The following is a 23,056-nucleotide window of genomic DNA, read 5'->3' as shown; positions in this document are numbered from 1 at the left end:
CGTCAAAAAAGGGAGAGAATATCGATAAATAATTCTTTCACAATCGTTGTGATTCCACGTACATGGTGCTGTTTCACGGACAGGCTGCTCCTATCATGTAAATTTGTAATTTTCTGAATGTTTGTGTACGAACAATGTCGGGGGAGTTTTCATCGATTTTGATTTGCTGAGGACTATTCATAGTTAAAACAAATCGGTGAAAACGGCCGAAAAAAGTCATTTCATGAATTGCCCATCCTCCTCCCCCTGGCTTCAGAGTGAGGGATTCGAATGACATTATATCACTCAACGATCTCTCTCAGTGTCTATGCGAAGCAATAAAGGATGGATTTCACGGACTCTGCTAAATTTAAAGGGGAATGAAACCTTTGGAACAGAAGGCTAGTGTCGAAACAGAAAAATAAAAAAATAAGAACAAAGAAAGTTTGAGAAAAATCGGACAAATAATGAGAAAGTTATGAGCATTTGAATATTGTAATCACTAATGCTATGGAGATCCTCCCATTGGCATTGCGACAAGGATGTGTGATGTCACATGTGAACAACTTTCCCTTTGATAGACTATAAAATACCCCCAAATGTATCTTTTTGCTTTATCTTATGGTGATACAAACTCTTTATCCATGATGTATTCTTTAAAAATCTGTATTTTTTGCCCTCCTATAAAAAGAATACATGATCTACTGATAGATGTGATTATAAGAGGCAATTGAAGTGAAATATACACTAAAGTTATGAGGAGAGTTGTTAACAAGTGACATAAACACACCTTTGTCGCAATGCCAATTTGAGGATCTCCATATAGCATTAGTGATCGCAATATTCAAATGCTCATAACTTTCTCATTATTTGTCCGATTTTTCTAAAACTTGCATTGATCCGTTTCTTTGATTTTTCTGTTTTCACACAAGCTATCTTGTTCCAAATGTTTCATTCTCCTTTATTGAGAGTCTGAGCTAGGATCTAAATGAAAAGAACTAATACGAAGAGGAGGAAGAGGGGGAAGAGGGGGTGGATAGAGGAGAAGAAGAGGGAGAAGAGGATGAAGAAGGAGGAGAACATCTATATCAATACTACTACTACTACTCCTACTACCACTACTTCTACCATACTACTACTTCTACTAATACTACTGTTACTACTACTACTACTACAGCTTCTACTACTACAACAACAACTACTACTACTACTAATTCTACTACTACTACTAATAATGATAATAATTATAAGAATGATAATAATGATAATGGTGATAATATTAATTGTGGCGATTTATATAACTTACATATCCACCTTTGGGTGCTCGTGGAAGAGAAGATAAGAGTGAAGAAAAATATAAACAAAAATATATTAAGAATTAGAACAAGTATGAAGGTGATAATTATACTACTGATGGACATTGTGGAGGCATGACGATGATATTATAAGAAAAGGGACAAGATCAACGAGAACAAGAAGGATATATTACCATTTTCACATAAAGGACCAGTGATGAGGGGTGAACTGCTGATACATTCGGCTTCAAAGGAGTCACTGACATTACAGAGGCAGTCATTCTCGCATGGATTCGGTATACACGGATCATCTGAAATAGAAATTATTGCACACTCTTAACATGTTGGGCAACATACTGTCCACTCAATAATTGGTTTAACACGTTATCCAACTTTGGGTAGTTTTCGACTAATACTGTGTAGTATTTACCCAAAGCACACATTATTGGTTTAAAACTTCCAAGAATTGGATAAAAGTTTTGGCAAATTGTTGTGTGGACAGTATGTTTCCAAAAAATTCTAAGTGTGCAGAGTGATACAACAACTACTACTACTACTACAACTACTACTACTACTAATAATAATACTAATAAATACTACTACTACTTCTACCATGACTGCTATTACTACTATACTACTAACAATGCGTATGAAAAAAAAACGGAACAGTTTTGAAAAGTCTAAAAAAATTGTTTCAAATCATGATATCTATATTTTGATGTAAATAGATGCTCTGAAATCTTATCTTTAAAATGCCATTGAAAAAAAATGTTTATGCTTGAGTGAATTAGAAACGTTTTTGTCTGGGTTTCAAAAAGAGGCTTGCGCCAAAATGACAGAAATGAGAAATTTGACAATCAGACTCCTCGCTAATCAGCAAACTTCCTCTTAACCTTTTCATTATCCTTTAATGATTTTCAAATTATGCAGTTAAATTTCATTTACAAATTTATTTATTTACTTGAATTATTATTCTTTTCTTTTAAACTTTCCTTCATAATAAAAGAAAACTATTTGTCAACCCGAGCAAGAAGATTTGCATTTAATTTGGAGAACTTGTAATTTCTCAAATCCTTGTATAATGTGAAACGAATTATGTTATGGAACCTTTTAAAAAGACATGAATCATATTTTCAAGGGTTTATTGATTCCTTGACTAAGTTATGTGCTTGACAGAAAAACCGGAAAGGATTCATGTCTTTCAATGGCAATGGTTTATTGAGTCGATTCTGAAGGAGCTGGATACGGCAGATCGGATAAAATGTATTAAAAAGTTATGAGCGATCGAAGCGAGCAAGCAAAAATTTCCACATTTTAAAAAAATATCAAATTTTGTGATAGATTTTGACATAATATTCAGAAAACAAATCATACTTCACTTTCTATCTTTCCTTTTATTTCCTTTCCACTTTTTTTCTTGGTCATGATTTTGGTTTGGGGGAAACATCCCCGAGCCCCACCCATCTGTATGCCACTTTTAAATGCACCATGATAGCCTTTGTAGCAAACAATGGAAGGATTTGAAAAAAAACTCTCTTCCATACTTCGTTTGAAAAAAAATAGTTTTTGCTTTCATAACTAAAAGAGAACATATTAAAAAGAAACAAACAATTTAAGCAAATAAAAAGATTCGAAAATTATGAACATAACATATGAACATAATGAAAAGGTAAAGACGAAGTCTGCTAACTAGCAAGAAGTCCGATAATCAAGTTTATAATTTTATGCTATTTTGGCGCAAGCCTCCTTTTTAACCCCAGACAAAAACAGTCGGTGTTCGCTAAAGCATAAACGAAGCATTTTTTAATAGCATTTGAAAGATAAGACTTCAGAGCACCTATTAACACCAAAATATAGACATCATAATTTGAAACAAAAGTTTTTATAGACTTTTAAATATTTGTCCCGTTTTTATACGCACTGTACTACTACTACTACTAATACTACTACTACTACTACTACTACTATTACTACTACTACTACTACTACTACTATTACTACTACTACTACTATTACTACTACTACTACAAGCAGTAGCCGACCGTGACCCGGAGGAGACAAAGCATTGGGGGGGGGGGGCACTGCATTGTTTGTGAACAATGCCGTGCCCCCCCCCAATGCTTTGTCTCCTCGGGGTCATGATCCGCCACTGACTACAAGGTTTCCATGGTAGTTGCCAAAATGGCAAAGTTACAACAGTTGTAACTCTTTATGAAACGGGCCCCAGATGGCTTGTAGCATTTAATCACCATTTTTGCTGTCAGGAGATAGTGTATGTATAGACTACATAATGGATAATTTGGGTGAGTTTTATGTGTATACGGATCAGGCGCGTACGCAGGATTTTTGAAAGGGGGGGGGGGGGGTTTCGAGCTGATTTTTTTTTAAATCTCCCGCCCAGTCTCTAAAAAGTGATGAGCGGGGGGGGGGGGAGGTGATGATTTTTTTTTCTTTTTTTTCAGCGCTGCAAATAAGACAATAACATTTAAGTGGGGATGGGGTATGTAACAGTGCGGTCATGACCCGCGAGCGAGCAGAAATGTTCTCGTTTTTGCGTTGAAAACATAACCTTTTTGTCAATAGTTTGTTGGTATCATAGTCGATGCTACATGTCCTTCGGATCGTAGCACTCATGATATGGCCTTGATCAGAACACTAGAAACTTGAGAAATGTCATGAATAATTACGAGCGAGCGGAGCAAGCGAGCCGAAATGTTTGCGTTTTTCCGTCAAAACATACAATTCTTCTCAAAAGCTTGTTGGTAATGATTACATATTAGTTGATGATACATGTCCTTCTGCTCGTAAGTCTCATGATATGGCCTTGATCAAGAGACTAGAAACTTAAGAAATTTCATAAATGATTACGAGCGAGCGGAGTGAGCGAGCCGAAATGTTCGCGTTTTCCCGTCAAAACATACATTTCTTGTCAATAGTTGGTTAGTAAATCAAGTATTAGTCGATGCTACATGTCCTTCTATTCGTAACACTCATAATACGGCCTTGAACAGGAGACTAGATACTTATGGAATTTCATAAACTATTACGAGCGAGCGGAGCGAGCTAACCGACATTTTAGCGTTTTCCGTCATTTTGGTTTTCATATTGGTAAAACATATTTTGTAAGAAAACGTATGTCTTTGTCTTGGTTCACTTGTATTCAGTGGCGTACCGTGGGTCACGACATGGGGGGGGGGGGCACCAGCAAAAATTTCGGGTCACTTAGGGAGCGCGCTCAGTTGTCAGGTGTACTGACCTAATAGAGATATTTTAAGGACATGCAGTGCCATCAAACGAATATGTATCTCACTGATTAAATAATGCGAGCGCGAAGCGCGAGCTGAAAATTTTTGATATTGAGGGCTAAAAATTGACATTATAAGCAAATTGTTTTGTAATCATGATACTTAACTGTCTCGTTAAACAAACAATGCGAGCGCGAGCTAAAATTTTTGTATATACTGACCCTGAACAAGGAAATTTTTAAGGATTATATTTTAGAATCCATTAAGAGTATAAATATATCACCATAGTCATCTAATGCTAGTCCCATCCTTTGCTGATTTTGTTAGAATTACATCTAAACACAGTCATGAAACACCTTTTGTAGTCATGTAATCATGATTATCATACGTATCTTACTAATCAAATACTGCAAGCGCAAAAGCGCGAGCTGAACATTTAGGAAATATAGACCTGAAGAGGGGCATTCTAAGGGCTGTTTGTAGGAATTCTCTAAGACCCTACGTATTTGACTACCCAAATGATGCGAGTGCGAAGCGCGAGCTGAAATTTTTGTATATATTGACCCCAAAACATGGATATTTTAAGGACTATAGTTACGAATCCATTAGGTCAGAGTATACATATCTCACCATAGTCATCTAATGCGAGTGCCAAGCGCTTGCTGATTTTGTTAGAATTACATCTAAACACATGGAGCACTTTTTGAAGTCATTGTAATCATGATTATCATACGCATCTCACTAATGAAATACTGCGAGCGCGAAGCGCGAGCTGAAAATCTAGGAAATTCAGACTTGAAGAGGGGCATTTCAAGGCTTGTTTGTAGGAATTCACTAAGACCCCACGTATTTCACTAACCAAATGATGCGAGCGCGAAGCGCGAGCTAAATTTTTTTGATATTCAGATCAGAAAAATTGACATTTTAAGGACTGATTTTAGGAGTTTATGAAGAGCAGAAATCTCACTAATGCGAACGTTAGCACGGACAGGAAATGTTTTATAATATATTATTTTGTTGTATATTGATTTGAAAACGGGAGGCTTTAGTACAGCAGTTTTATATGTCTCGTTAAAAAGTCTATGCGAGCACCAGGAACAATGAAGACACAATTAAGCAAATAATGTTTCATAAAGTTGTGAAAAATGCTTCTTATGTTGTATAACATAATATAACACTATGATAAACAACAATTTCTTCTTTCCCCCACTACGTTTCTCTTCCTTTTTCCCTCTTTTTCTCCTTTCCCCTTTGTTTTGGCCAGCTAAAGGGGGGGGGGGGCACGTGTCCCCCCATGCCCCCCGTAGTTACGCCACTGCTTGTATTCATAAGTATACATCATGATAATCATGTATGGCCTTGTTAATGGCGATACCGTGATCATGTCGGCGACATGCGGAAATAAAAGATATAATAAAATGGAGCGAGCGAAGCGAGCGGAAATTTGTTGTGTTTTTCGTCGGAAACATGAGATTCTGTTCATTATTGCTGTCATATACATTATTGGGTAGGGAAACTGTCCGTAACCAGACCAAGGAGTTATCAGGCGCTTGCTCCTTGACCAGACCGACCTCTGGGGAGACAAGCAAGCAAAAAAAAAAAAGAAACGAAAGGGGGGGGGGTGGGTTTGAACCCCTTATAAACTCCCTAAACCCCCCTTGCGTACGCGCCTGATACGGATACACTATTAGTGTCAAATCATAATTTAGCTTACGGACATCCTATTGCATGAAATCAAGAAATGTTTGGCTCAGTGGATAAGTCTACGGACTTTGGATCGCTAGGTCCGGGGGTCGTAATATGAAAATTGAGTAAGAGAAATATTCTTGTATCTTTAAAGTTGAAATAAAATCCGTATTCCGGAAATTCTTGTATCTTTTCTTGTCAATTTTCTTGTAACTTTCGCTGAGGGCGTATGATGTCAGAGCTAGAATTAAGCGTAAAGTTAAAACGGCGCATTATATCCCTTTGCGCAAGACAACATATCGAGATAAAAGGTATTCTGAAAATTATCTTATCTTTGCTTTCTGGTAACTCCTTGCAAAATACAAAAAAAATACAAGAGGTAGGGGGCTAATGTAACTTATTGTTGCTGCGATATTTTGTCCATCTGCAATAATTATTTCTTGCTGCATCCTGCAAGAACATCATGTTTTACAAAAGGAGACATTCCAAAGACATTATAACGACGGATTGGTAGACCTTTCAGCAATTAAAAATTGCTGTTCCAGGCGATGATTTTTTTCAGAGAAAACAAATTATGTCTTTGAGAAGAGCCACGTGTATTTTTAGCACACCCAGAAGGAAAAACCAGTTGCACTGGACCAGTTAGACTAGTAGAATTTTAACTGAACTATGGAAATGGGAACATCGGTTTACTGGTATAACTGGTCATACTGGTCCAGTTAAAAATTAAACTGGTCTTGAATTACTGGAATTTTATACTGGTCTTGTTGTTGTTATTGGTCTCACTGGTCTTCATAATGGTATCCAATTCAAGCTGGTCTTTACTGGTATTATCTATACTGGTCTGACTGGTCCTCGTACTGGTCTTACTGGATCAATAATTTACATGCAGTTGGTTTGTTATATACCATGGTCAGTGAAATGTGATGGAAGAGATGGTTATTTTCATATGTGAATTAGTTCACACACTTATTTAAAGTTTTTGAACAACATCCTGATTTTTCTTTTAAAAATAGGAAATATGCAAATGAGGTAAACCACGTGATCAGCATCATCAGAATTACTGATATTACCGGCCTTGACCAGTTCAATTTTAAAGAATGAATTACTTTAGACCAGTTGACTATATCAGAGGAACATATCTTGCTTTGATCTTAATCATAATTAAAGGAAATAATAATGTTAATACTTGATAATTATGATAATAATAATAATTAAAATATCAATAACAATGATAACAGTAATAAGAACGATAACAAAAATGATAATAATAATGATAATTATAAGAAGAATGATGATAATAATGATGAATTATAAAGATAAATAACTTTCTCTGAATTGCAATATTCATTTTCCATAATTCGTCAAATGATCTGACTTGAAATAAAGTCATTATTTATTTGACCAGTAACACCAGTTTGGTATTTCTACTTTGCCTCAACTGGAATGCAATATTGTTTGTACCGGTCTCCAGTTGATTTTTACTGGTCCATTTTAAAAAATCAAATGGCCCAGTAGAAATATACTGGAAACCAGTAAAATTCTACTGGAAACCAGTAAAAATTGATTTTTCCTTCTGGGCAGAAGCGCACAAGCAAAAGCGTCGAGGGCGCACGGAAATTACGCCTCATATCAACAAAATGCGCTTCATTATTACTCAGAAGAGACGTTTCTCTTGGTTGACCTAAGCATATAACAAGCTCAATGATTGGTTGATAAGACAATTACAGAGATAAGACAATTTTCAGAATACCAATTTATGAGAATTTTAGAGAGCTGTTATCTTGCTGACTTAAAGAAAAGTTACAAGAAAAAGTAAGACAATTTTCAGAATACCACCCCGGGATTCGAATCTCATCATGACACTTTGGCAAGGCGTTTAACTACAATTGCCAATATCTATCCAGGCGCAGTAAATGGATTTAAGAAGAAAATCCATGAATGCTCGTGTGGTCCTGATGGCAGGGTATCCGTGCTTAAGCCGAGGATAAGATGGAGTGCACTTAAAACAATTACATTAAGCACTATGTAAATGTTATGAAGTTTACGTTTACTCACCGATACCGCAAAACTGTCCAACACTACCGGGATCACAGTCGCATACGATTTCATTGCTGACCACGCTACAGTCCCCTCTCCCATTACAAGAACCGGTCAAGCAAAACTTCACGGCTGAAGTAAAATTGGAAGGCAAAAAATGTTTTCACTTATAGCAGGGGATTATGAAAACCACTCTTATAATAATAATAAAATAATAATATGCATTTATATAGCGCCATCTATCTAGAAATATTCTATTCCGAGTCGCGTTTTTATAACTATTGTTACCTCGGCTTTATCCAACATCATTTTGGAAAATTGTCTGATTTTTCCATATGATAAAAAAGTACAATAGGCTTTTATTCTAATCAAAATGAAAAAGAAAATGTTCTAAAGGTAGGGAAAGTGCGAGCAGATGGGGTCGTACTGCTAAGTGAGCCAGAATGCACATAAAAGGGGTTCCTTAACAACAAGAATGATCAGCATCGAATGTAACTAACACAATCCCATACCAATAGGTCGAATCGACAAAATAATGTTTGATCACTGACATTATGGAGCTTTATTGATGGGTTAACAAGCAGTAGCATACAGCATAGAGCTGACCAAAACGGACGACATTGTCTCATTTTTTTTCAGACTTTCTGGTGCCTCGATCACCAGTCAATCACATTTTGAACATAATGTACACTGTGATTCCACATCAAGTCTAGATTTAAGACAAAATATCTTAGTTTGCAATTCTTATTAAATGTTAATACAGATGAAATTTTGCTACGTTCTTGTCACCAGTTCCCATGTTCTCCATTAACACACATACAAATACATTTTACATGTATACACCCCCACACACCACCACCCATACACATATAGGCATATATTATATAAAGAAAGCTTGAAAATATCCTATATATACATAAAACACACACATAACAATATACAGACTAATCAAAGAAAAATCGGAGAATTCTCCTTAATTTAACTAGTTTCGTTTAAAAAAAACGAAAAACTATTTAGAGTGAAATATTCATGTATGAGAATTGGGTGTGTGAATATTTAAAATGTAAAATAAATGACAATCACAAAGCTGTCATCCCTTTTCGAAAGAAAAATGTGGGTAAAGGGGAAGTAATTGTTGAGTTTAAAGATCTCTTCATCTGTCTGTCAATTTGATAGGGTTTGCCAACTTTAACTGGTTCAGAATTCATAATTATTTAAAACACTATTAATCCCGCATACATTCGTAATTCCGAAGTTTCGTTATTCCGAAGGTTCGGATATTCCGAAGGTTCGTTATTCCGAATGTTCGTATTTCCGAAGGTTCGTAATTCCGAAGGCTCGTAAGTCCGAAAACGAAATAAGGTTCGTAATACCGAAGGTTCGTTAGTCCGAAAACGTAATGATTAACGAACCTTATTTCGTTTTCGAACTAACGAACCTTCGGAACAACGAGCCTTACTCGGACTAACGAACCTGCGGAACATCGAACCTTATTTCGTTTTCGGATTATCGAACCTTCGGAATAACGCCACAGATGTTCGGATTAACGAACCTTTTACGTTTTCGGATTAACGAACATCGAGGTATAGGCAATTTACGTGTTTCGGATTACGAACCTTCGGAATTACGAAGTGTAACCATTAATCCTATATACTACTGTATATATATATATATGTTATACAAATATACCAGGCTTTGGGTAAGTATATCGGGAATTATTCATCCGAGGTTGGACTGGCATTACTATTTTTTTTAAATAGTGATTTTGCCAGTACAACCGAGGATGAATAATTCTCTCTATACTTTCGAAATAAAGGCCTGGGGCGGTATTCTGAAAACGTTCTTATCTTAATTTTGTTCTTATCTACGTCATGATCTCAAATTGGTATTCTGAAAACGTTCTTTTTTTTCTTATCTTTTGTTCTTATCTTTTGCTTTCCATCCAATGCTGAGCGCGTAAATTTACCACTCGCGCATATAACCCAAAAGTGCGATAAAAAGATAAGATCAAAATCAAGATAAGTGGTATTCTGAAAACGTTCTTATTTTTTTCTTTCTTATCTTTCACGACATTTAAGATAATATTTAAGATAGCTAGAGGGTTATTACATTTCACGATGTCCGCGTTTTTTTCTTGCTCAAAATGGATGGCCATATTAGTAATAACAAGTACCCACAAGTATTCCTCCCCCATTTCTTTCATTCACCCTTTATTTTGCCCGTCTCTTTTTTCTATCCCTTCTTTCTTTCCTTTTTTTCTTTTATTTATTTTCTCTTTTTCTTCCTTTCTATCAATTTGTCAGTCTTTCTTCCTTTCTATCCGTCTGTCTTTCCTCTTTTGTTTCATTCTTCATTTATATCTTTTCTTTTGTTCTGTTTGAATCTTTTGATTTCTTTTTTTTTCTTTTGCTTTGTTTCATTTATACTTCATCTTTCTTCCTTTTTTATTTTCTCTTTTCGTTTTATCCCTTTCTTTTTTTCTTTACTGAGTCTTTATTTCTGTTTTCTGACACTTTTGTGTCTTTTTTACTTTCTCTCTTTTTTTTCTTTCTTTCGCTCATTCTTTTTTCATTCGTTCTTTATTTAGTCTTTTTCTTTACTTTCTTTCTTCTCTCTGTCTTTCCTTTATAAACTTTTTTTTATTCTCTCCAATTATTTCTTTTTCGTTTTGTTTTCCCAACTTTTTATTTTCCTTTTTCTTTTTTTTTCTTTTTCTTTCTTTCTTTCTATGAATTTACCTTTCTTTCCTTTATCTTTTTGTAGTCTTCATGTTTGCGTTAATTTCCATTTCATTTTTTTTCTCTCTCATCTTTATTTCTTTGTTTCATTTTCCTTTTTTTTCTCTTCCTTCACTTCTTACATTTTTATTCCCTTTTTTTCTTTTTTTTCTTTCTAACTTTCTTTCATTCGTTTTTTAGACTTTTCTTTTTAGTTTGACCTTTTTTCTTTTTTTGTGTGTGTGTTCCTTTTAGTTTCTTTCTTTTCGTTCTTTTTTTTCTTCATGTTTTCCTTCACTTTATCATTGATAATTGTTCTATTTCTTTTTTCCTTTTCCTTCTTTTATTCATTCTATTTTTCTTTCTTATTTATTTTTTGTATTTCTAAGTTCTTTTTGCTTGCTTTCTTTCGTATACCCTTTATTTTTTTCATTATTTTCTGCTTTGTTCCTTTCATCTTTTTTTCTCCTTCATTCTGACCCTTTTCTGTCTTCTTACTTTAATACCTACTTACTTTCCTTCTTCATATTTTATTCTTTATTCCTACCTGCTTTATTTACTTTTCTTTCTTTATTTTGTGCACGTGGACGTCTCGAAATAATAAAATCAGTCATTGCGTATAAAATGCCCATTTCGTGCAATGCGCCAGAAACAGTGTAAGCGCAGCGCCCATGATATTCTTTTCACATAAGGAACGCTTCTATTGGTTAAACTGCCAATATAAAGCGCATTTTGATTGGTAAAATCTTAAAAATGGGCGTGTTGGAGATAAGAAGGGGGCAGTCCTTACAGAGATAAGAACGCGTTAAGAAGATTTTCAGAATACCGATTTGCAATGATTTTAGCGTCTTCTTATCTCAGTGAGATAAGATAAAAGATAAGAACAAAGATAAGAACGTTTCCAGAATACCACCCCAGGTATATTTGTTTTATATCCCACTTTAATAAGTTATAGAAATAGATCTTGATAATCTAGTTCTTGTACTCTTAGATCATCTTTTTTTCAGTCTGAATCAAACCAGCTGCGCTGACTGACCTACTTTTCTGAAGCGCTTAGTTACGCGCTCAGTGGAACGGGTATTAGTGCTTGCGCCACCATGATCTGTGACGTCAATGATGGAATAGTCGACTATACCATCATTGACGTCACGGAATAGCACTTTTTCTTCGGTGGGCGTTTCATTTTCGACATCATCGCAAAATAGTGAGAATATGTTTGGTCACAAGATGCTATTTAAACCAATCAGCACACAGGATTTTAATTCATGTAGGATATAAACTTATATATTAATTTTCATGTTACTTTTATTGGACCTCTAGTCCCGAAGAGCAGAGCCATAGTATCATAATTATATCTATATGGCTCTGAATAGAGTGATCAATCTTTTTAAGTGTTCTATATATATCTCTTGGTGTATTTTGTTTTGATTTTTATATGGTATTAAACCAACCAAACCGATTCAAACGAACGTTCTAAGCTGAGGGCCTCGTTATGAATCCCGGAAGAGATTTTTTTTCTGTCTCAAATATTTTCGAAAAGGTAGGATAGCTCCGGGAATGTTGATTAAAACAACGCCTCCCACCAATGTTTTTATCCTCACTTTACGCCACAACATATTAAAATGAAATAATGGTTACCAAGGTTAATTGTACGGTCCATGTAATTTCTCACACTTATAAAATGTATTTAATTGTATGACCTACACATTATGTATTCGAAATGAATCGATGGAATAAGATTCCAGCTTCAAAAAATATGCAAGACCCTTTTGTGTTCTTGGCTATTACTTTTAAGTGTATTTTGTCTACCCAATATCATTATTATTCTCACTGACTGTAAAAAATGTGAACACATGAAACAATAAATCATAATTTGTACACTATATGCATAAATGCGCACGTAGTTAATGTATCTTTCATTCAAATGCATAGAGTAATCATTATTTTCATTATCATAGTTATCATAGTGTAAAACCGCATAGATTTGTAATTCCGAAGCTTCGTTATTCCGAAGTTTCAGATATTCCGAAGGTTCGTAATTCCGTAGGTTCGTTTGTCCGAAAACGAAATGAGGTTCGTAATTCCGAAGGTTCGTTAGTCCGAAAACGAAATGAGGTTCGTAATTCCGAAGGTTCGTTAATCCGAAAAAGAAATGAGGTTCGTAATTCCGAAGGTTCGTTAGTCCAAAAACTGATTAACTAACCTTATTTCGTTTTCGGACTAACGAACCTTATTTCGTTTACAGATTAACGATCCTTCGGAACAACGAACCTTATTTCGTTTTCGGATTAACGATTCTTCGGAACACCGAACCTTATTTCTTTTTCGATTATCGAACCTTCGGAATAACGAACCATTGTAATAACGCCACAAATGTTTGGATTAACGAACCCTTTTACGTTTTCGGATTAACGAACATCGAGGTATAGGCAATTTGCGTGTTCCGGAATTACGAAGTGTAACCGATAAAACACCAGCCTGGTATCTATCGGTCCACACCAGGAAGGCAAACAACACTGGTTTGGCGTTATATAAAGGTACAAAGTTAGCACGCTATAACTTGGCGTGCGCCTGTAATCCAAGCTGTGGGGGAAGTTACAAATATTGATGCAGAGGTTCGTCTTTCGGAAGGTGACGTTAAAGGTCGGTCCCAGACGTAAATAATCATATCTGATTGATACACGTCTGACAAAACTCAAATACACACACACACACCCACACAGTTAAACCAATATCGGTTTGATTCTTAACTGGTGTTGGTTTAGCGCTTCTCTTGTGTGGACTGATATAGATACCGGGCTGGTGTTAAATAAACACCGGTGTGTTTGCAGTGTATTGTCAATATTACTATTATTATTATCATTAATATTTTCTTTCGCCATTTATACAAAGTGCTTCCGAAGATTCGGTAAACAAAAAATCATTGTTCAAAGAGACTGTCGGGGAGACTGTTCATGTTCTGCACCAACTGTTAATTATGACGAAGCGCCGGTCTGCCATGTCAAGGGCATCCAGTTTCCTCACTCGCTCACGTAGTAATTCCAACGGAAGGGGCGGCGTCTGTACTATCCACCGCTCCACCGTGCCGCTGCATATGGCTACATGTACTGCACGTGTACGTGTACATGCTCACACTACAGCGCTTTAGTACTTCTCTCGATCCCTCTCGATCAACGCAGCATTGTATGGTATGGATACAAACAGTGAAAATCCCATTACTTTGGAATGACAGTCTATTATGGATGTGCTATTCTTGCTTTTGTCTTGTGTAATTCTTCCATTATGCAGCAAGCCGTTTTCAGCAGGACAATGTAAGCTATGCTATGGCAGCGATAATGTACATGTATATGTCTATAGTATAGATCTATATATAGAGAGAGAGAGAGAGAATGATGGTGAGCGTGCGAGACCGTGGAGATTTTAATCCATAATTTATAGTACATGCAAAATTCTGCTTATACAATACTGAGTGAATCACAAAATTTAAACGAAACCATTGGCCGTATGTATGGTTACATGTGTTAATGTTGTACTCATTGTTGATGTTGTTATGGATTTTAAGGCGTGTATAATTTACGCGAATATCATGCATCCGCGGAGTAGACTTATGACATAGCCCGGCATGCGGCTGTGGTTTTAATTGATGGGAGACAATAGAAGGATAGATGGATTCGAGGCAGGCGGCGGTTAGTCTTCAAGCACAGACCCTGATTTATTTATTTTTCTTTATCAACAAACGGGTTTTACACGAGACTAGCACGAAAAAAAAAAAATTTATCGAATGGCAGCATATTTAGACCACGTTTCCTTGAGTCATTTAATGGTTTGCAACATTTTGAATGTGTTCTTAAAATATATGCGACATTATAAAACCAGGCCTTTGCCTTGGTTTTGTTATCAGTGTAGGCCTATCTATGTTAATCCCCTTAGACTTATTTTTGATATTTCATTTCCTGTCAAAATAAATAAAACAGTTGAAAAGGATCTGAATCTTATTTAAAATGGAAGCATGTCATCTCATCTCTTAGAAAAAAAAAGAAATAAGTCATGATCATTGAAGCACAGTGAGTCATGCTTTAATGATCACAAAAAGGTATGAAAATATGCATTATCACACTTAATGAATTATAATCATTCATGCGTGACCGATAACAATTTGCAACTAGATGGAAAACAAAAACTATACTTTTCTCTTTATTATGATATATAATTCATGAGATTTTATGAGAGCCCGATTACAAATAACTTTTATCATAGTCCACCTACTCAATTTCAATGTTTTTATTGTACAGTGTACAAATAATTCTTGTAGACACTGTATATATATATATATATATATATATATATATATATATATATATATATATACATATATATATACAGTGCGTATCAAAAAAAAGTTTACACTAAGAAAAACTCCTGCAAAATTATACGTTTGTAATATCCTGACAATTTTTTCACATTTTAACATTGGTTCAGGTCCATTTAAGCAAATGACGATATAATTGTCAAAAAATATTTCCGCTGGAGTGAGCACCACTTACTTTTGTAAAGTTAGTAAAAAATGATTTGCGCAGAACTTTGAAATAGTTATGCGAATAAAAGTAGACTTTCATCATGAAGAACACGTGGAATTTAGCTAGTAAAATTGAGTTGAAGACATCTTTTACCTTTTTAAACTTGTTTTCTTGCCCAAAATATTTCAAAGAGTGCATTGAGCCCCACCCTTCTCCCCACACACCGAGGCCATCATGACGATATTTGCTTTTCACTGAGCTGTAATTTACATGAAATGACTTAAGGCTTGATTTTCGTTTTATTAGTCATTGTTAAGCTTTGGAAAAGTGTGGAGAAACAAGTATTGAATAAAAAATGAAACGTAAACCCACTTTAAATGATAAAAACTTAATGAAAAAATGCTGGAGAAGTCTGATATAAACTTTTGTTCAGATTTAATTGTTATCAGATCCAGCTGGCACAAAAAGGGTAAAGGTTGTGCTTACTAAGAGTTGAAATTTCAATTTAGGTGACAAAATTGTTACAAAATGCTTGAATTTTATTTCAATTGACTAAAAGTGCAAGGGAAATGTATGAGAAATGTTTCGCAGGCTAAGTTTGACTTCGCCCCGGGGACTTCGCCCTTACCCCTTGACACAGCGTGAAAACGAACATTTCTGCGCAAACCGATTTCTGCGAGCTTTACAAAAATGGACAGTGCTTACTCAGGGAGTAACTTTCATTTGATAGATGAGACCCGAACCCAAGATTATATGTGAAAAAATTACCCAAATGTTGTGTACTTTTTAATTCCCAGGTCTTTTCAAAGTGTAAACTTTTTTTTGATACGCACTCTATATATATTATTGTATCATTATTAGAAGATACCAAAGGGACCACATGGACACAAATGTCATGGATTGTCAAATGTCGGACATATTCAAACTGTCTTTTAGCTGTGATCACTATCTTATATGGGCAAAAAAAAAATAATCCTAAACATGCACAGTCACTTTTCTAATCATCCAAGATAGTAGTAAGTTTTAATATGAACATTAGATCATCTATCGTAATATATTGAAGCACACCTTTTTTTATTTTTATTTTTTAGGTTCTTATTTGTTTTATTAATCTTAATATATTTAGTTTTCATTATCATTATGCTATCATTATTGCTTGTCTCGATTTCATAGTTATATTATATACTTAATTAGGTTTGATTTAGGTTTATTTAGGGGACAGGGATGATCCTAAATGTTTGATCTAATGGGAGGATCCCGCCCCGTGAATGCACCTAGTCACTTTCGCTCCGTCATAATTGTGTTTTAATTGCCACGCAAACTTTCATGGCCCTGAAAACCGGGGATGCTGCATGGGGGTGCTGCATGAAGCACCCTCAAAAATTTCCTTGGGGGTGCTGTGTCTATTATTCTCCACAGGCAACACCCCCAGGTATTCCAGAAGATGCTTTAAAATGGAAAAAAGTTTACTTTTCAAATTTACATCAGCATCCCCACCTAAAAATCGTTTCCAAGGCCCTGCAAACTTTGATAGCTCTACACTTTTTGAGCCGTTCTCCCCTTGACACTAGGCTTGACTCCACGAACAGATTGACAGTGGGGGAAGTACATCCCGGTTTGAAACAAGAAAACACACGCGTAGAAATAAGATGATATTGATACTAGTTTTTATGGTTTCCATTGCGTCTTACAGCTATTGAGGGATCGCTGCGACTCGTCGATGGCCTTACATCCAACGAGGGGCGTGTAGAAATCTACAAGAATGGTGAATGGGGAACAATATGTGACGATAGTTGGGATATATCGGACGCCAAAGTGGTGTGTCGTCAGTTGGGTTATCCGGGAGCGGAGTTGGCCTTCACAAGGTCGCTGTTTCACGGAGGAGTCGGCAGGATCTGGATGAGGCAGGTACAGTGCAGTGGCACAGAGAAGTTGCTCTCGGAATGTTCCTTTAATGATTATGACATATGTGACCATTCAGAGGATGCAGGAGTAAGGTGCCTGGTTGATGCTGGTAAATTGGTAGCTTTGTTTTTTGTGACGGAAGTTCCGTAAATGCTGAATCTTACGTTGTGACTTAAGTTCCCTTTATAGCTCACGTCGCGTTATCGGTTACACTTCGTAATTCCGAAGGTTCGTAATTCCGAAACACGTAAATTGCCTATACCTCGATGTTCGTTAATCCGAAAACCTAAAAGGGTTCGTTAATCCAAACATTTGTGGCGTTATTTCGAAGGTTCGATAATCCGAAAACAAAATAAGGTTCGTTGTTCCGAAGGTTCGTTAATCCGAAAACGAAAAAGGTTCGTTGTTACGAAGGTTCGTTAGCCGGAATCGAAATAAGGTTCGTTAATCATTTCGTTTTCGGACTAACGAACCTTCGGAATTACGAACCTAATTTCATTTTCGGCGAACCTTCGGAATTACGAACCTCACTTCATTTTCGGACAAACGATCCTTCGGAATTGTGAACCTCATTTGTTTTCGGACTATATATAAAGAACCTTCAGAATTACGAACCTTCGGAATAACGAAGCTTCGGAATTACGTATGTAAGCGCGCGTTATCATCATTGCTTTAAGTGTTATGAAGCCACAATATTAGTCATAAATTCAGGTGGGTAGTGCGGCTCTACGCGTTTTGTGATTATTTTGTGAGGACAACACATTGACCAAGAACCGTTGTGAGAATTTAGGGACGCAAGAGGCATGAAAACTATTATATTCTCTGTCATATCCTCGCATTAATCATTTTTATTTTAATTATTGTATTGGATTTAAGAACCGGCTGAGGGAGACCTGCGATTGATGGGAGGCAATGCAACTAATCAAGGACGCCTTGAGGTTTTCTACCATGCCGAATGGGGCACGGTGTGTGGCAAGAAATGGGGACTAGCAGAAACCAAAGCAGCCTGCAGACAGCTTGGATTTAAAGGAGGAGCTTCCTTCAGCACTGGAACTGCATTTGGAGATGGAAATGGCCGAGGTTGGCTGGATCCTGTCGTGTGCAAAGGCAACGAGAATCGCCTGGAGGAATGTTCCCGAAGTGAATGGGTTTCATCTCAATGCAGCAATGATAAGAATATCGGCGTAGTGTGTCAACATACAGAAGGTTAGATCAGTCTCGGAGGTCATTTCTACGGAAATTTATTAAAGATCTATGTTGACATGGCGAGATACCTCCACCAGTATCTCACTATCTGCTTGGAAAGAAATTATATTCGTCATGGCGACATCTGGCTAGTCTGCTGGCATAGAATCTGATTGAAACTGACAGACTCTAGCAGAAATAAAGTTTGCTATTTGGCCTTCAGTACAGAAGTCATTCTAGGCTCTGTATTCATTTCGAGTAAAGCGTTTGCACAGTAGACTACCATACAATTTTTTATACGCCGACTTGGTGAAATAAAGTATCTCTCCATGTATACCGACAACTTTTTATAAGTTGACTTGACAAGGTAAAATATCTCGCCATGTCGACATGCAACTTTCTATATAGTCGACTCAACAAGATAACATTTCTCGCGTTGTAAACATCGTAGGGCTACTACGACGACTTGGTAAGACATGTTATCACATCACACCATGTTGACATAAAAACACAATTATGTCGACGTGGTCAGATAAAATATCTTAACATCTTGTCGGATCGACAGCACTTTTAAAGCTACCATACATTCCCAGGTGAGGCAAAGAAAAAAACATACCACGGAGCAAGTGTTGATCAAACAGGTAGAATGTTCCTACCGTCTTACAAATTATTGGCGAACATAGCCTTTGCTTTGATGGACAGAATAGGGTGTTCCTATTCAGTCAAGATAAAAAAAAACTTATCGATTAAGAGCTCCCCTACGTTGTAACATGTAGATATCTTTTTTTTTCGTTGTGTATCATCACATATTGTATTAACACACCGAATAGTAATTATCACATCATGAATAAAACTTGCAGGTACTTTGTCATTTGAATGTTCCAATGTAGGGCATCTTAATAGTCATGTTACGCCATTAAAGTTATTAATACTGGCACCATCTGAATCTGTCTGTATTTTCATAATCTTGATACACAGTTAAATACTGTTTTTTGTTTTGTTTAATACAAAACTGCTTACTATATTAACCTTAGAGTAGTTATTAACAGTTTACCCCTAAAACCGCAAGGGGTGGGGTTGAATCAACCCCCCCCCCTCTCGACTCGACATTTTCCGTGACCATTCCGCCGTGCGAAATTTTTCGACCGCGCCACCTGCTGGTTTTTTACTTTGAAATCTTGCGCATTTTTTTAGCACAAAATAATTTATGATACCCGGTTATGCGGTTGAAATATTACGCAACATTGGATAGGTGCACGTCAGACCCAAAATGCTAAAAAACAAACACGATTTTGTGTACAAAGTGAATATGAAGTGATTTTTTTTCTTATTCATACAGAATATGATTATTTTTACTTTCATCCGCTGAAATCAATTGATTTAGCATACATGTAGTTATGCATCATAAAGGTTTTGCCATAAATTTTGGGAGAAAAACAAAGGAAAACAAAAGGCTGAAAGACATGGAACTCATAAAACAATAAAATACATAAGAAATTCATATTCAAACCAGAGTATTTTCCTATGTAATAGCAATGCTATAAATACTTCTTTTAATGAATTAGAGCAAACATATTATTTACGCATACATTATAGCATAACTAATTCATATTTAAAAAAAATCTTATTATTTTGGAAAAATCAACCACGCAGCCTTGTAGATCACATCCCACACTATAATCATACAAATTTTCACGGCGTTCGCACGATAGGCGGCCGAGATCTCAACGAACCCCACCTCCCCTGTCATATAACACACACGCAAAAAAAAATTACTCGGCCTGGTTAGGATTGAATAAAAATGCTTAATTCATTGACAATTAGGTATTAAAAAACTTAGTTTAACATTTTTAAACACTCGTTCAAATTATTTAAGCAACTACTTTAAGGTTCATATACAGCGTTGTATAAAAAAAAATGTGAATCAGTGTCTTTACTGTGCATTCATTGTGCAGATGGAGATTCGCGCCTCGCGGACGGGAGCAGCCAAGCCCATGGGCGAGTGGAGGTGTACTACCAGGGTATCTGGGGCACTGTTTGCAACAGCAGATGGACCAAGGATGAAGCTGACGTAGTGTGCATGGGCTTGGGGTATGACGATGCAGCCAGAACCAGCGTCCGCAACGTCCCTGGTGGAAGCGGGATGATCCTGCTGGATGATGTGAACTGCATCGGCTTGGAGCGATCACTGCGATCTTGCCGCTCTCGAGGATGGGGAGTTCATGACAACTGCACTCACGATAATGACATCGCTATTAAATGCAGAAGTGAGTATGTCATATTTCTTCTGTATCTTAGGGTATGTATTCGAGTATAAGTGTCTCTTTGTCTCATTTATAGTGTACGTGTCGTTAGACTCCTTTCGACTTTTCAACATTTATGCTTTATTTTCTACAATTCGGTTATTTTAATTTGGTTTTGTTAAATAATGAATTGCGATATACTTTGTAAATGTACGTCATTGTTCCCTTATTTTATAAATCATCAACGAAAGTATTAAGCATTGCTTACACCAAACTTATTATGGTAATGTTCGTTCACTACAAGATTAAAATAAACCTCCATAGATTTACGTAAAGAAAACTAATCATATGCTTTGAATCCGATCTCAAAAGTTGTAGAAGACATCGAGGAAGAAATGTTGTGCACTATGAAAATTAAAAAAACTATATTTTTTCAAATATACGCAAAAACAGACTTTGCAAGAAATAGCATTTACTTTTGGATCCTGGATTTTAATTAATTGGCATGAAATAATCGCGAAATAAGCTCAATTCAGCTGTATATACAGTTGGAAAAATCCTGTCTTAATCCACATTATTTATTTTCTTTCTTCTTTTTTTATACATATTTTCTACTTGTTCTTTTGATTTTTACATTTTAATACTTTGTTATTTATGTTTTTTCCTCGATATTGTTTTGTTCGTTTATGAACGAACTCCCTGAAAAAGAAGAACATTGACTGGTCGTTGGCTATTTTACCGGGATTTGAATGAAATTATTGTCATCAAGTTGATACATATTAAATTAATGGCTAAAAAGATTGGACAGAGGGCTGTAAAGACAATCCTACATTTAAAAGGCTGAAAAGGCTGTGAAGAAGCAATATTTAACTATAATACATGTATTATGTCAAATTGTTTTAAATGATATCGTGTCAAGTTCATGCTAAATTTTATTTTGATATTTTTCTTGCTTTCTTTTTCATACAGACAAGGGACCTCTGTCCTGGATACAAATAACTGGCATAGTTCTCGGTTGTCTAAGCGTCCTTGTAGCTGTTTGTAAATGTTGTCTTAGGTGTCTCTCAGACGGAAGCTCAAATGCCACAACTGTTGTGGGATCGAGGCCGGAAGGAACAACGCAAGACGGAGAAGAACCTGATGCCAGTGAACCACTGAATCAAAAGTCGGATGTAGATGGAGTAGAGGTGTCTCCGCCATCTTACGATGATATTGGACAGTTTCCGACAAAACCAAAAGGAGATACATTTGTGTGAAGATATTACACAACTGTAGCTTACCATTGTGAAACCAGGGTCCCTTTCAAACCTGAAATTATGATAACATTATCTCCGACAGAAAAAAGCCTCGACAGCTGATTTAAAAACAGTTTACAGCTTATAGTAACCTAGACATACTCTCCGCATGATATCGCACTGCTCCAAACTGGAACAGTCCATTCGCTAAGGCAGGGTTCGTGCCGAATTGCAAAATTTTAAGTTGATGTAGCATGACATCGCCTCCGTGAAACAGGTCCCAGTTGCAAAATGGGTTTCATTAGCACATGTTTTCGCTTAGCAGGCAGACCTTAATTTGGATGATAGAGTATTACTGATGAAGAAATTATAAGGACATTGTCACTACAACAGTTTTCGAACTGTCAAGGCAGCCGCTTGTGGGACAAATGAATTTGGAGTGCGTCGCTGATTTTACACGACACTCAGCAAGCCAGTTGTTACTACTCTAGCTTTTCCACTTTGCTACGAACAGCGTATTCTACACCCCCTCCCGAGTTTGTGATTACAGTCTGTCCTCTTGTAGGTGAACGACTGTGATCTAAGAACCTTGTTCAACATTGAACAACATGCCGTCTCAGACCAAGAACTCATCAATGGGAAGACTCTTACCCTGTTTAGAACTTGCCGGAAAATATATATATTTATTTTTTTTGTTCCAAGAAGTAGACACTCTTAAATTTCAATAAGTTATGAGTTATTTAGACTGAGAGATAGCATTGTCAAATCCGAATTGAATAACTTCTTCCGTTTGATGTATACACAGCGGCTGACATTTTTTTTTACTGGGATGAATAAAAACAATAACAAGAAACACAATACCGTATATTTGTTTTAATGTTGAATTTATAGGGCATAGTAGGAAATTGCTTGAGTAGAGAAATTCAGACAGTCACAGCACTGACATTTCCGTCAATATTCGATATAAAACGAAAGAGTTTTGGCAATGCCATTTGGGTTATTTTCACAA

The 23,056-nt window shown here is 36.2% G+C and overlaps 2 protein-coding genes across 2 annotated transcripts in view; one reads left to right on the top strand and one right to left on the bottom strand.

Moving 5' to 3' along the window:
- LOC121430046 (neurogenic locus notch homolog protein 2-like) overlaps positions 1-23,056 on the bottom strand; it is a 105,737-nt gene that overhangs the window by 43,669 nt on the left and 39,012 nt on the right. The window contains exons 21-22 of the mRNA XM_041627320.1: positions 8,264-8,377; positions 1,469-1,585 (exon numbers count right to left, since the gene is read on the bottom strand). Of these exons, the coding sequence (XP_041483254.1) occupies positions 1,469-1,585; positions 8,264-8,377 (231 nt within the window). The remainder of the gene's footprint in view (positions 1-1,468; positions 1,586-8,263; positions 8,378-23,056) is intronic.
- Positions 14,052-22,900, top strand: LOC121410293 (neurotrypsin-like). Its single transcript, XM_041602289.1, has 5 exons — positions 14,052-14,273; positions 17,173-17,493; positions 18,261-18,590; positions 20,525-20,836; positions 21,782-22,900. The coding sequence occupies exons 1-5, from the start codon at positions 14,201-14,203 to the stop codon at positions 22,066-22,068; spliced, it is 1,323 nt and encodes a 440-aa protein (XP_041458223.1). The 5' UTR covers positions 14,052-14,200; the 3' UTR covers positions 22,069-22,900.

Source organism: Lytechinus variegatus, chromosome 1, assembly GCF_018143015.1.
Source record: "Lytechinus variegatus isolate NC3 chromosome 1, Lvar_3.0, whole genome shotgun sequence".
In the NCBI taxonomy this organism is placed as follows: Eukaryota; Metazoa; Echinodermata; class Echinoidea; order Temnopleuroida; family Toxopneustidae; genus Lytechinus; species Lytechinus variegatus.
Note: the sequence above shows the minus strand (reverse complement) of the source record. Positions and strands in the feature narration are given on the sequence as shown.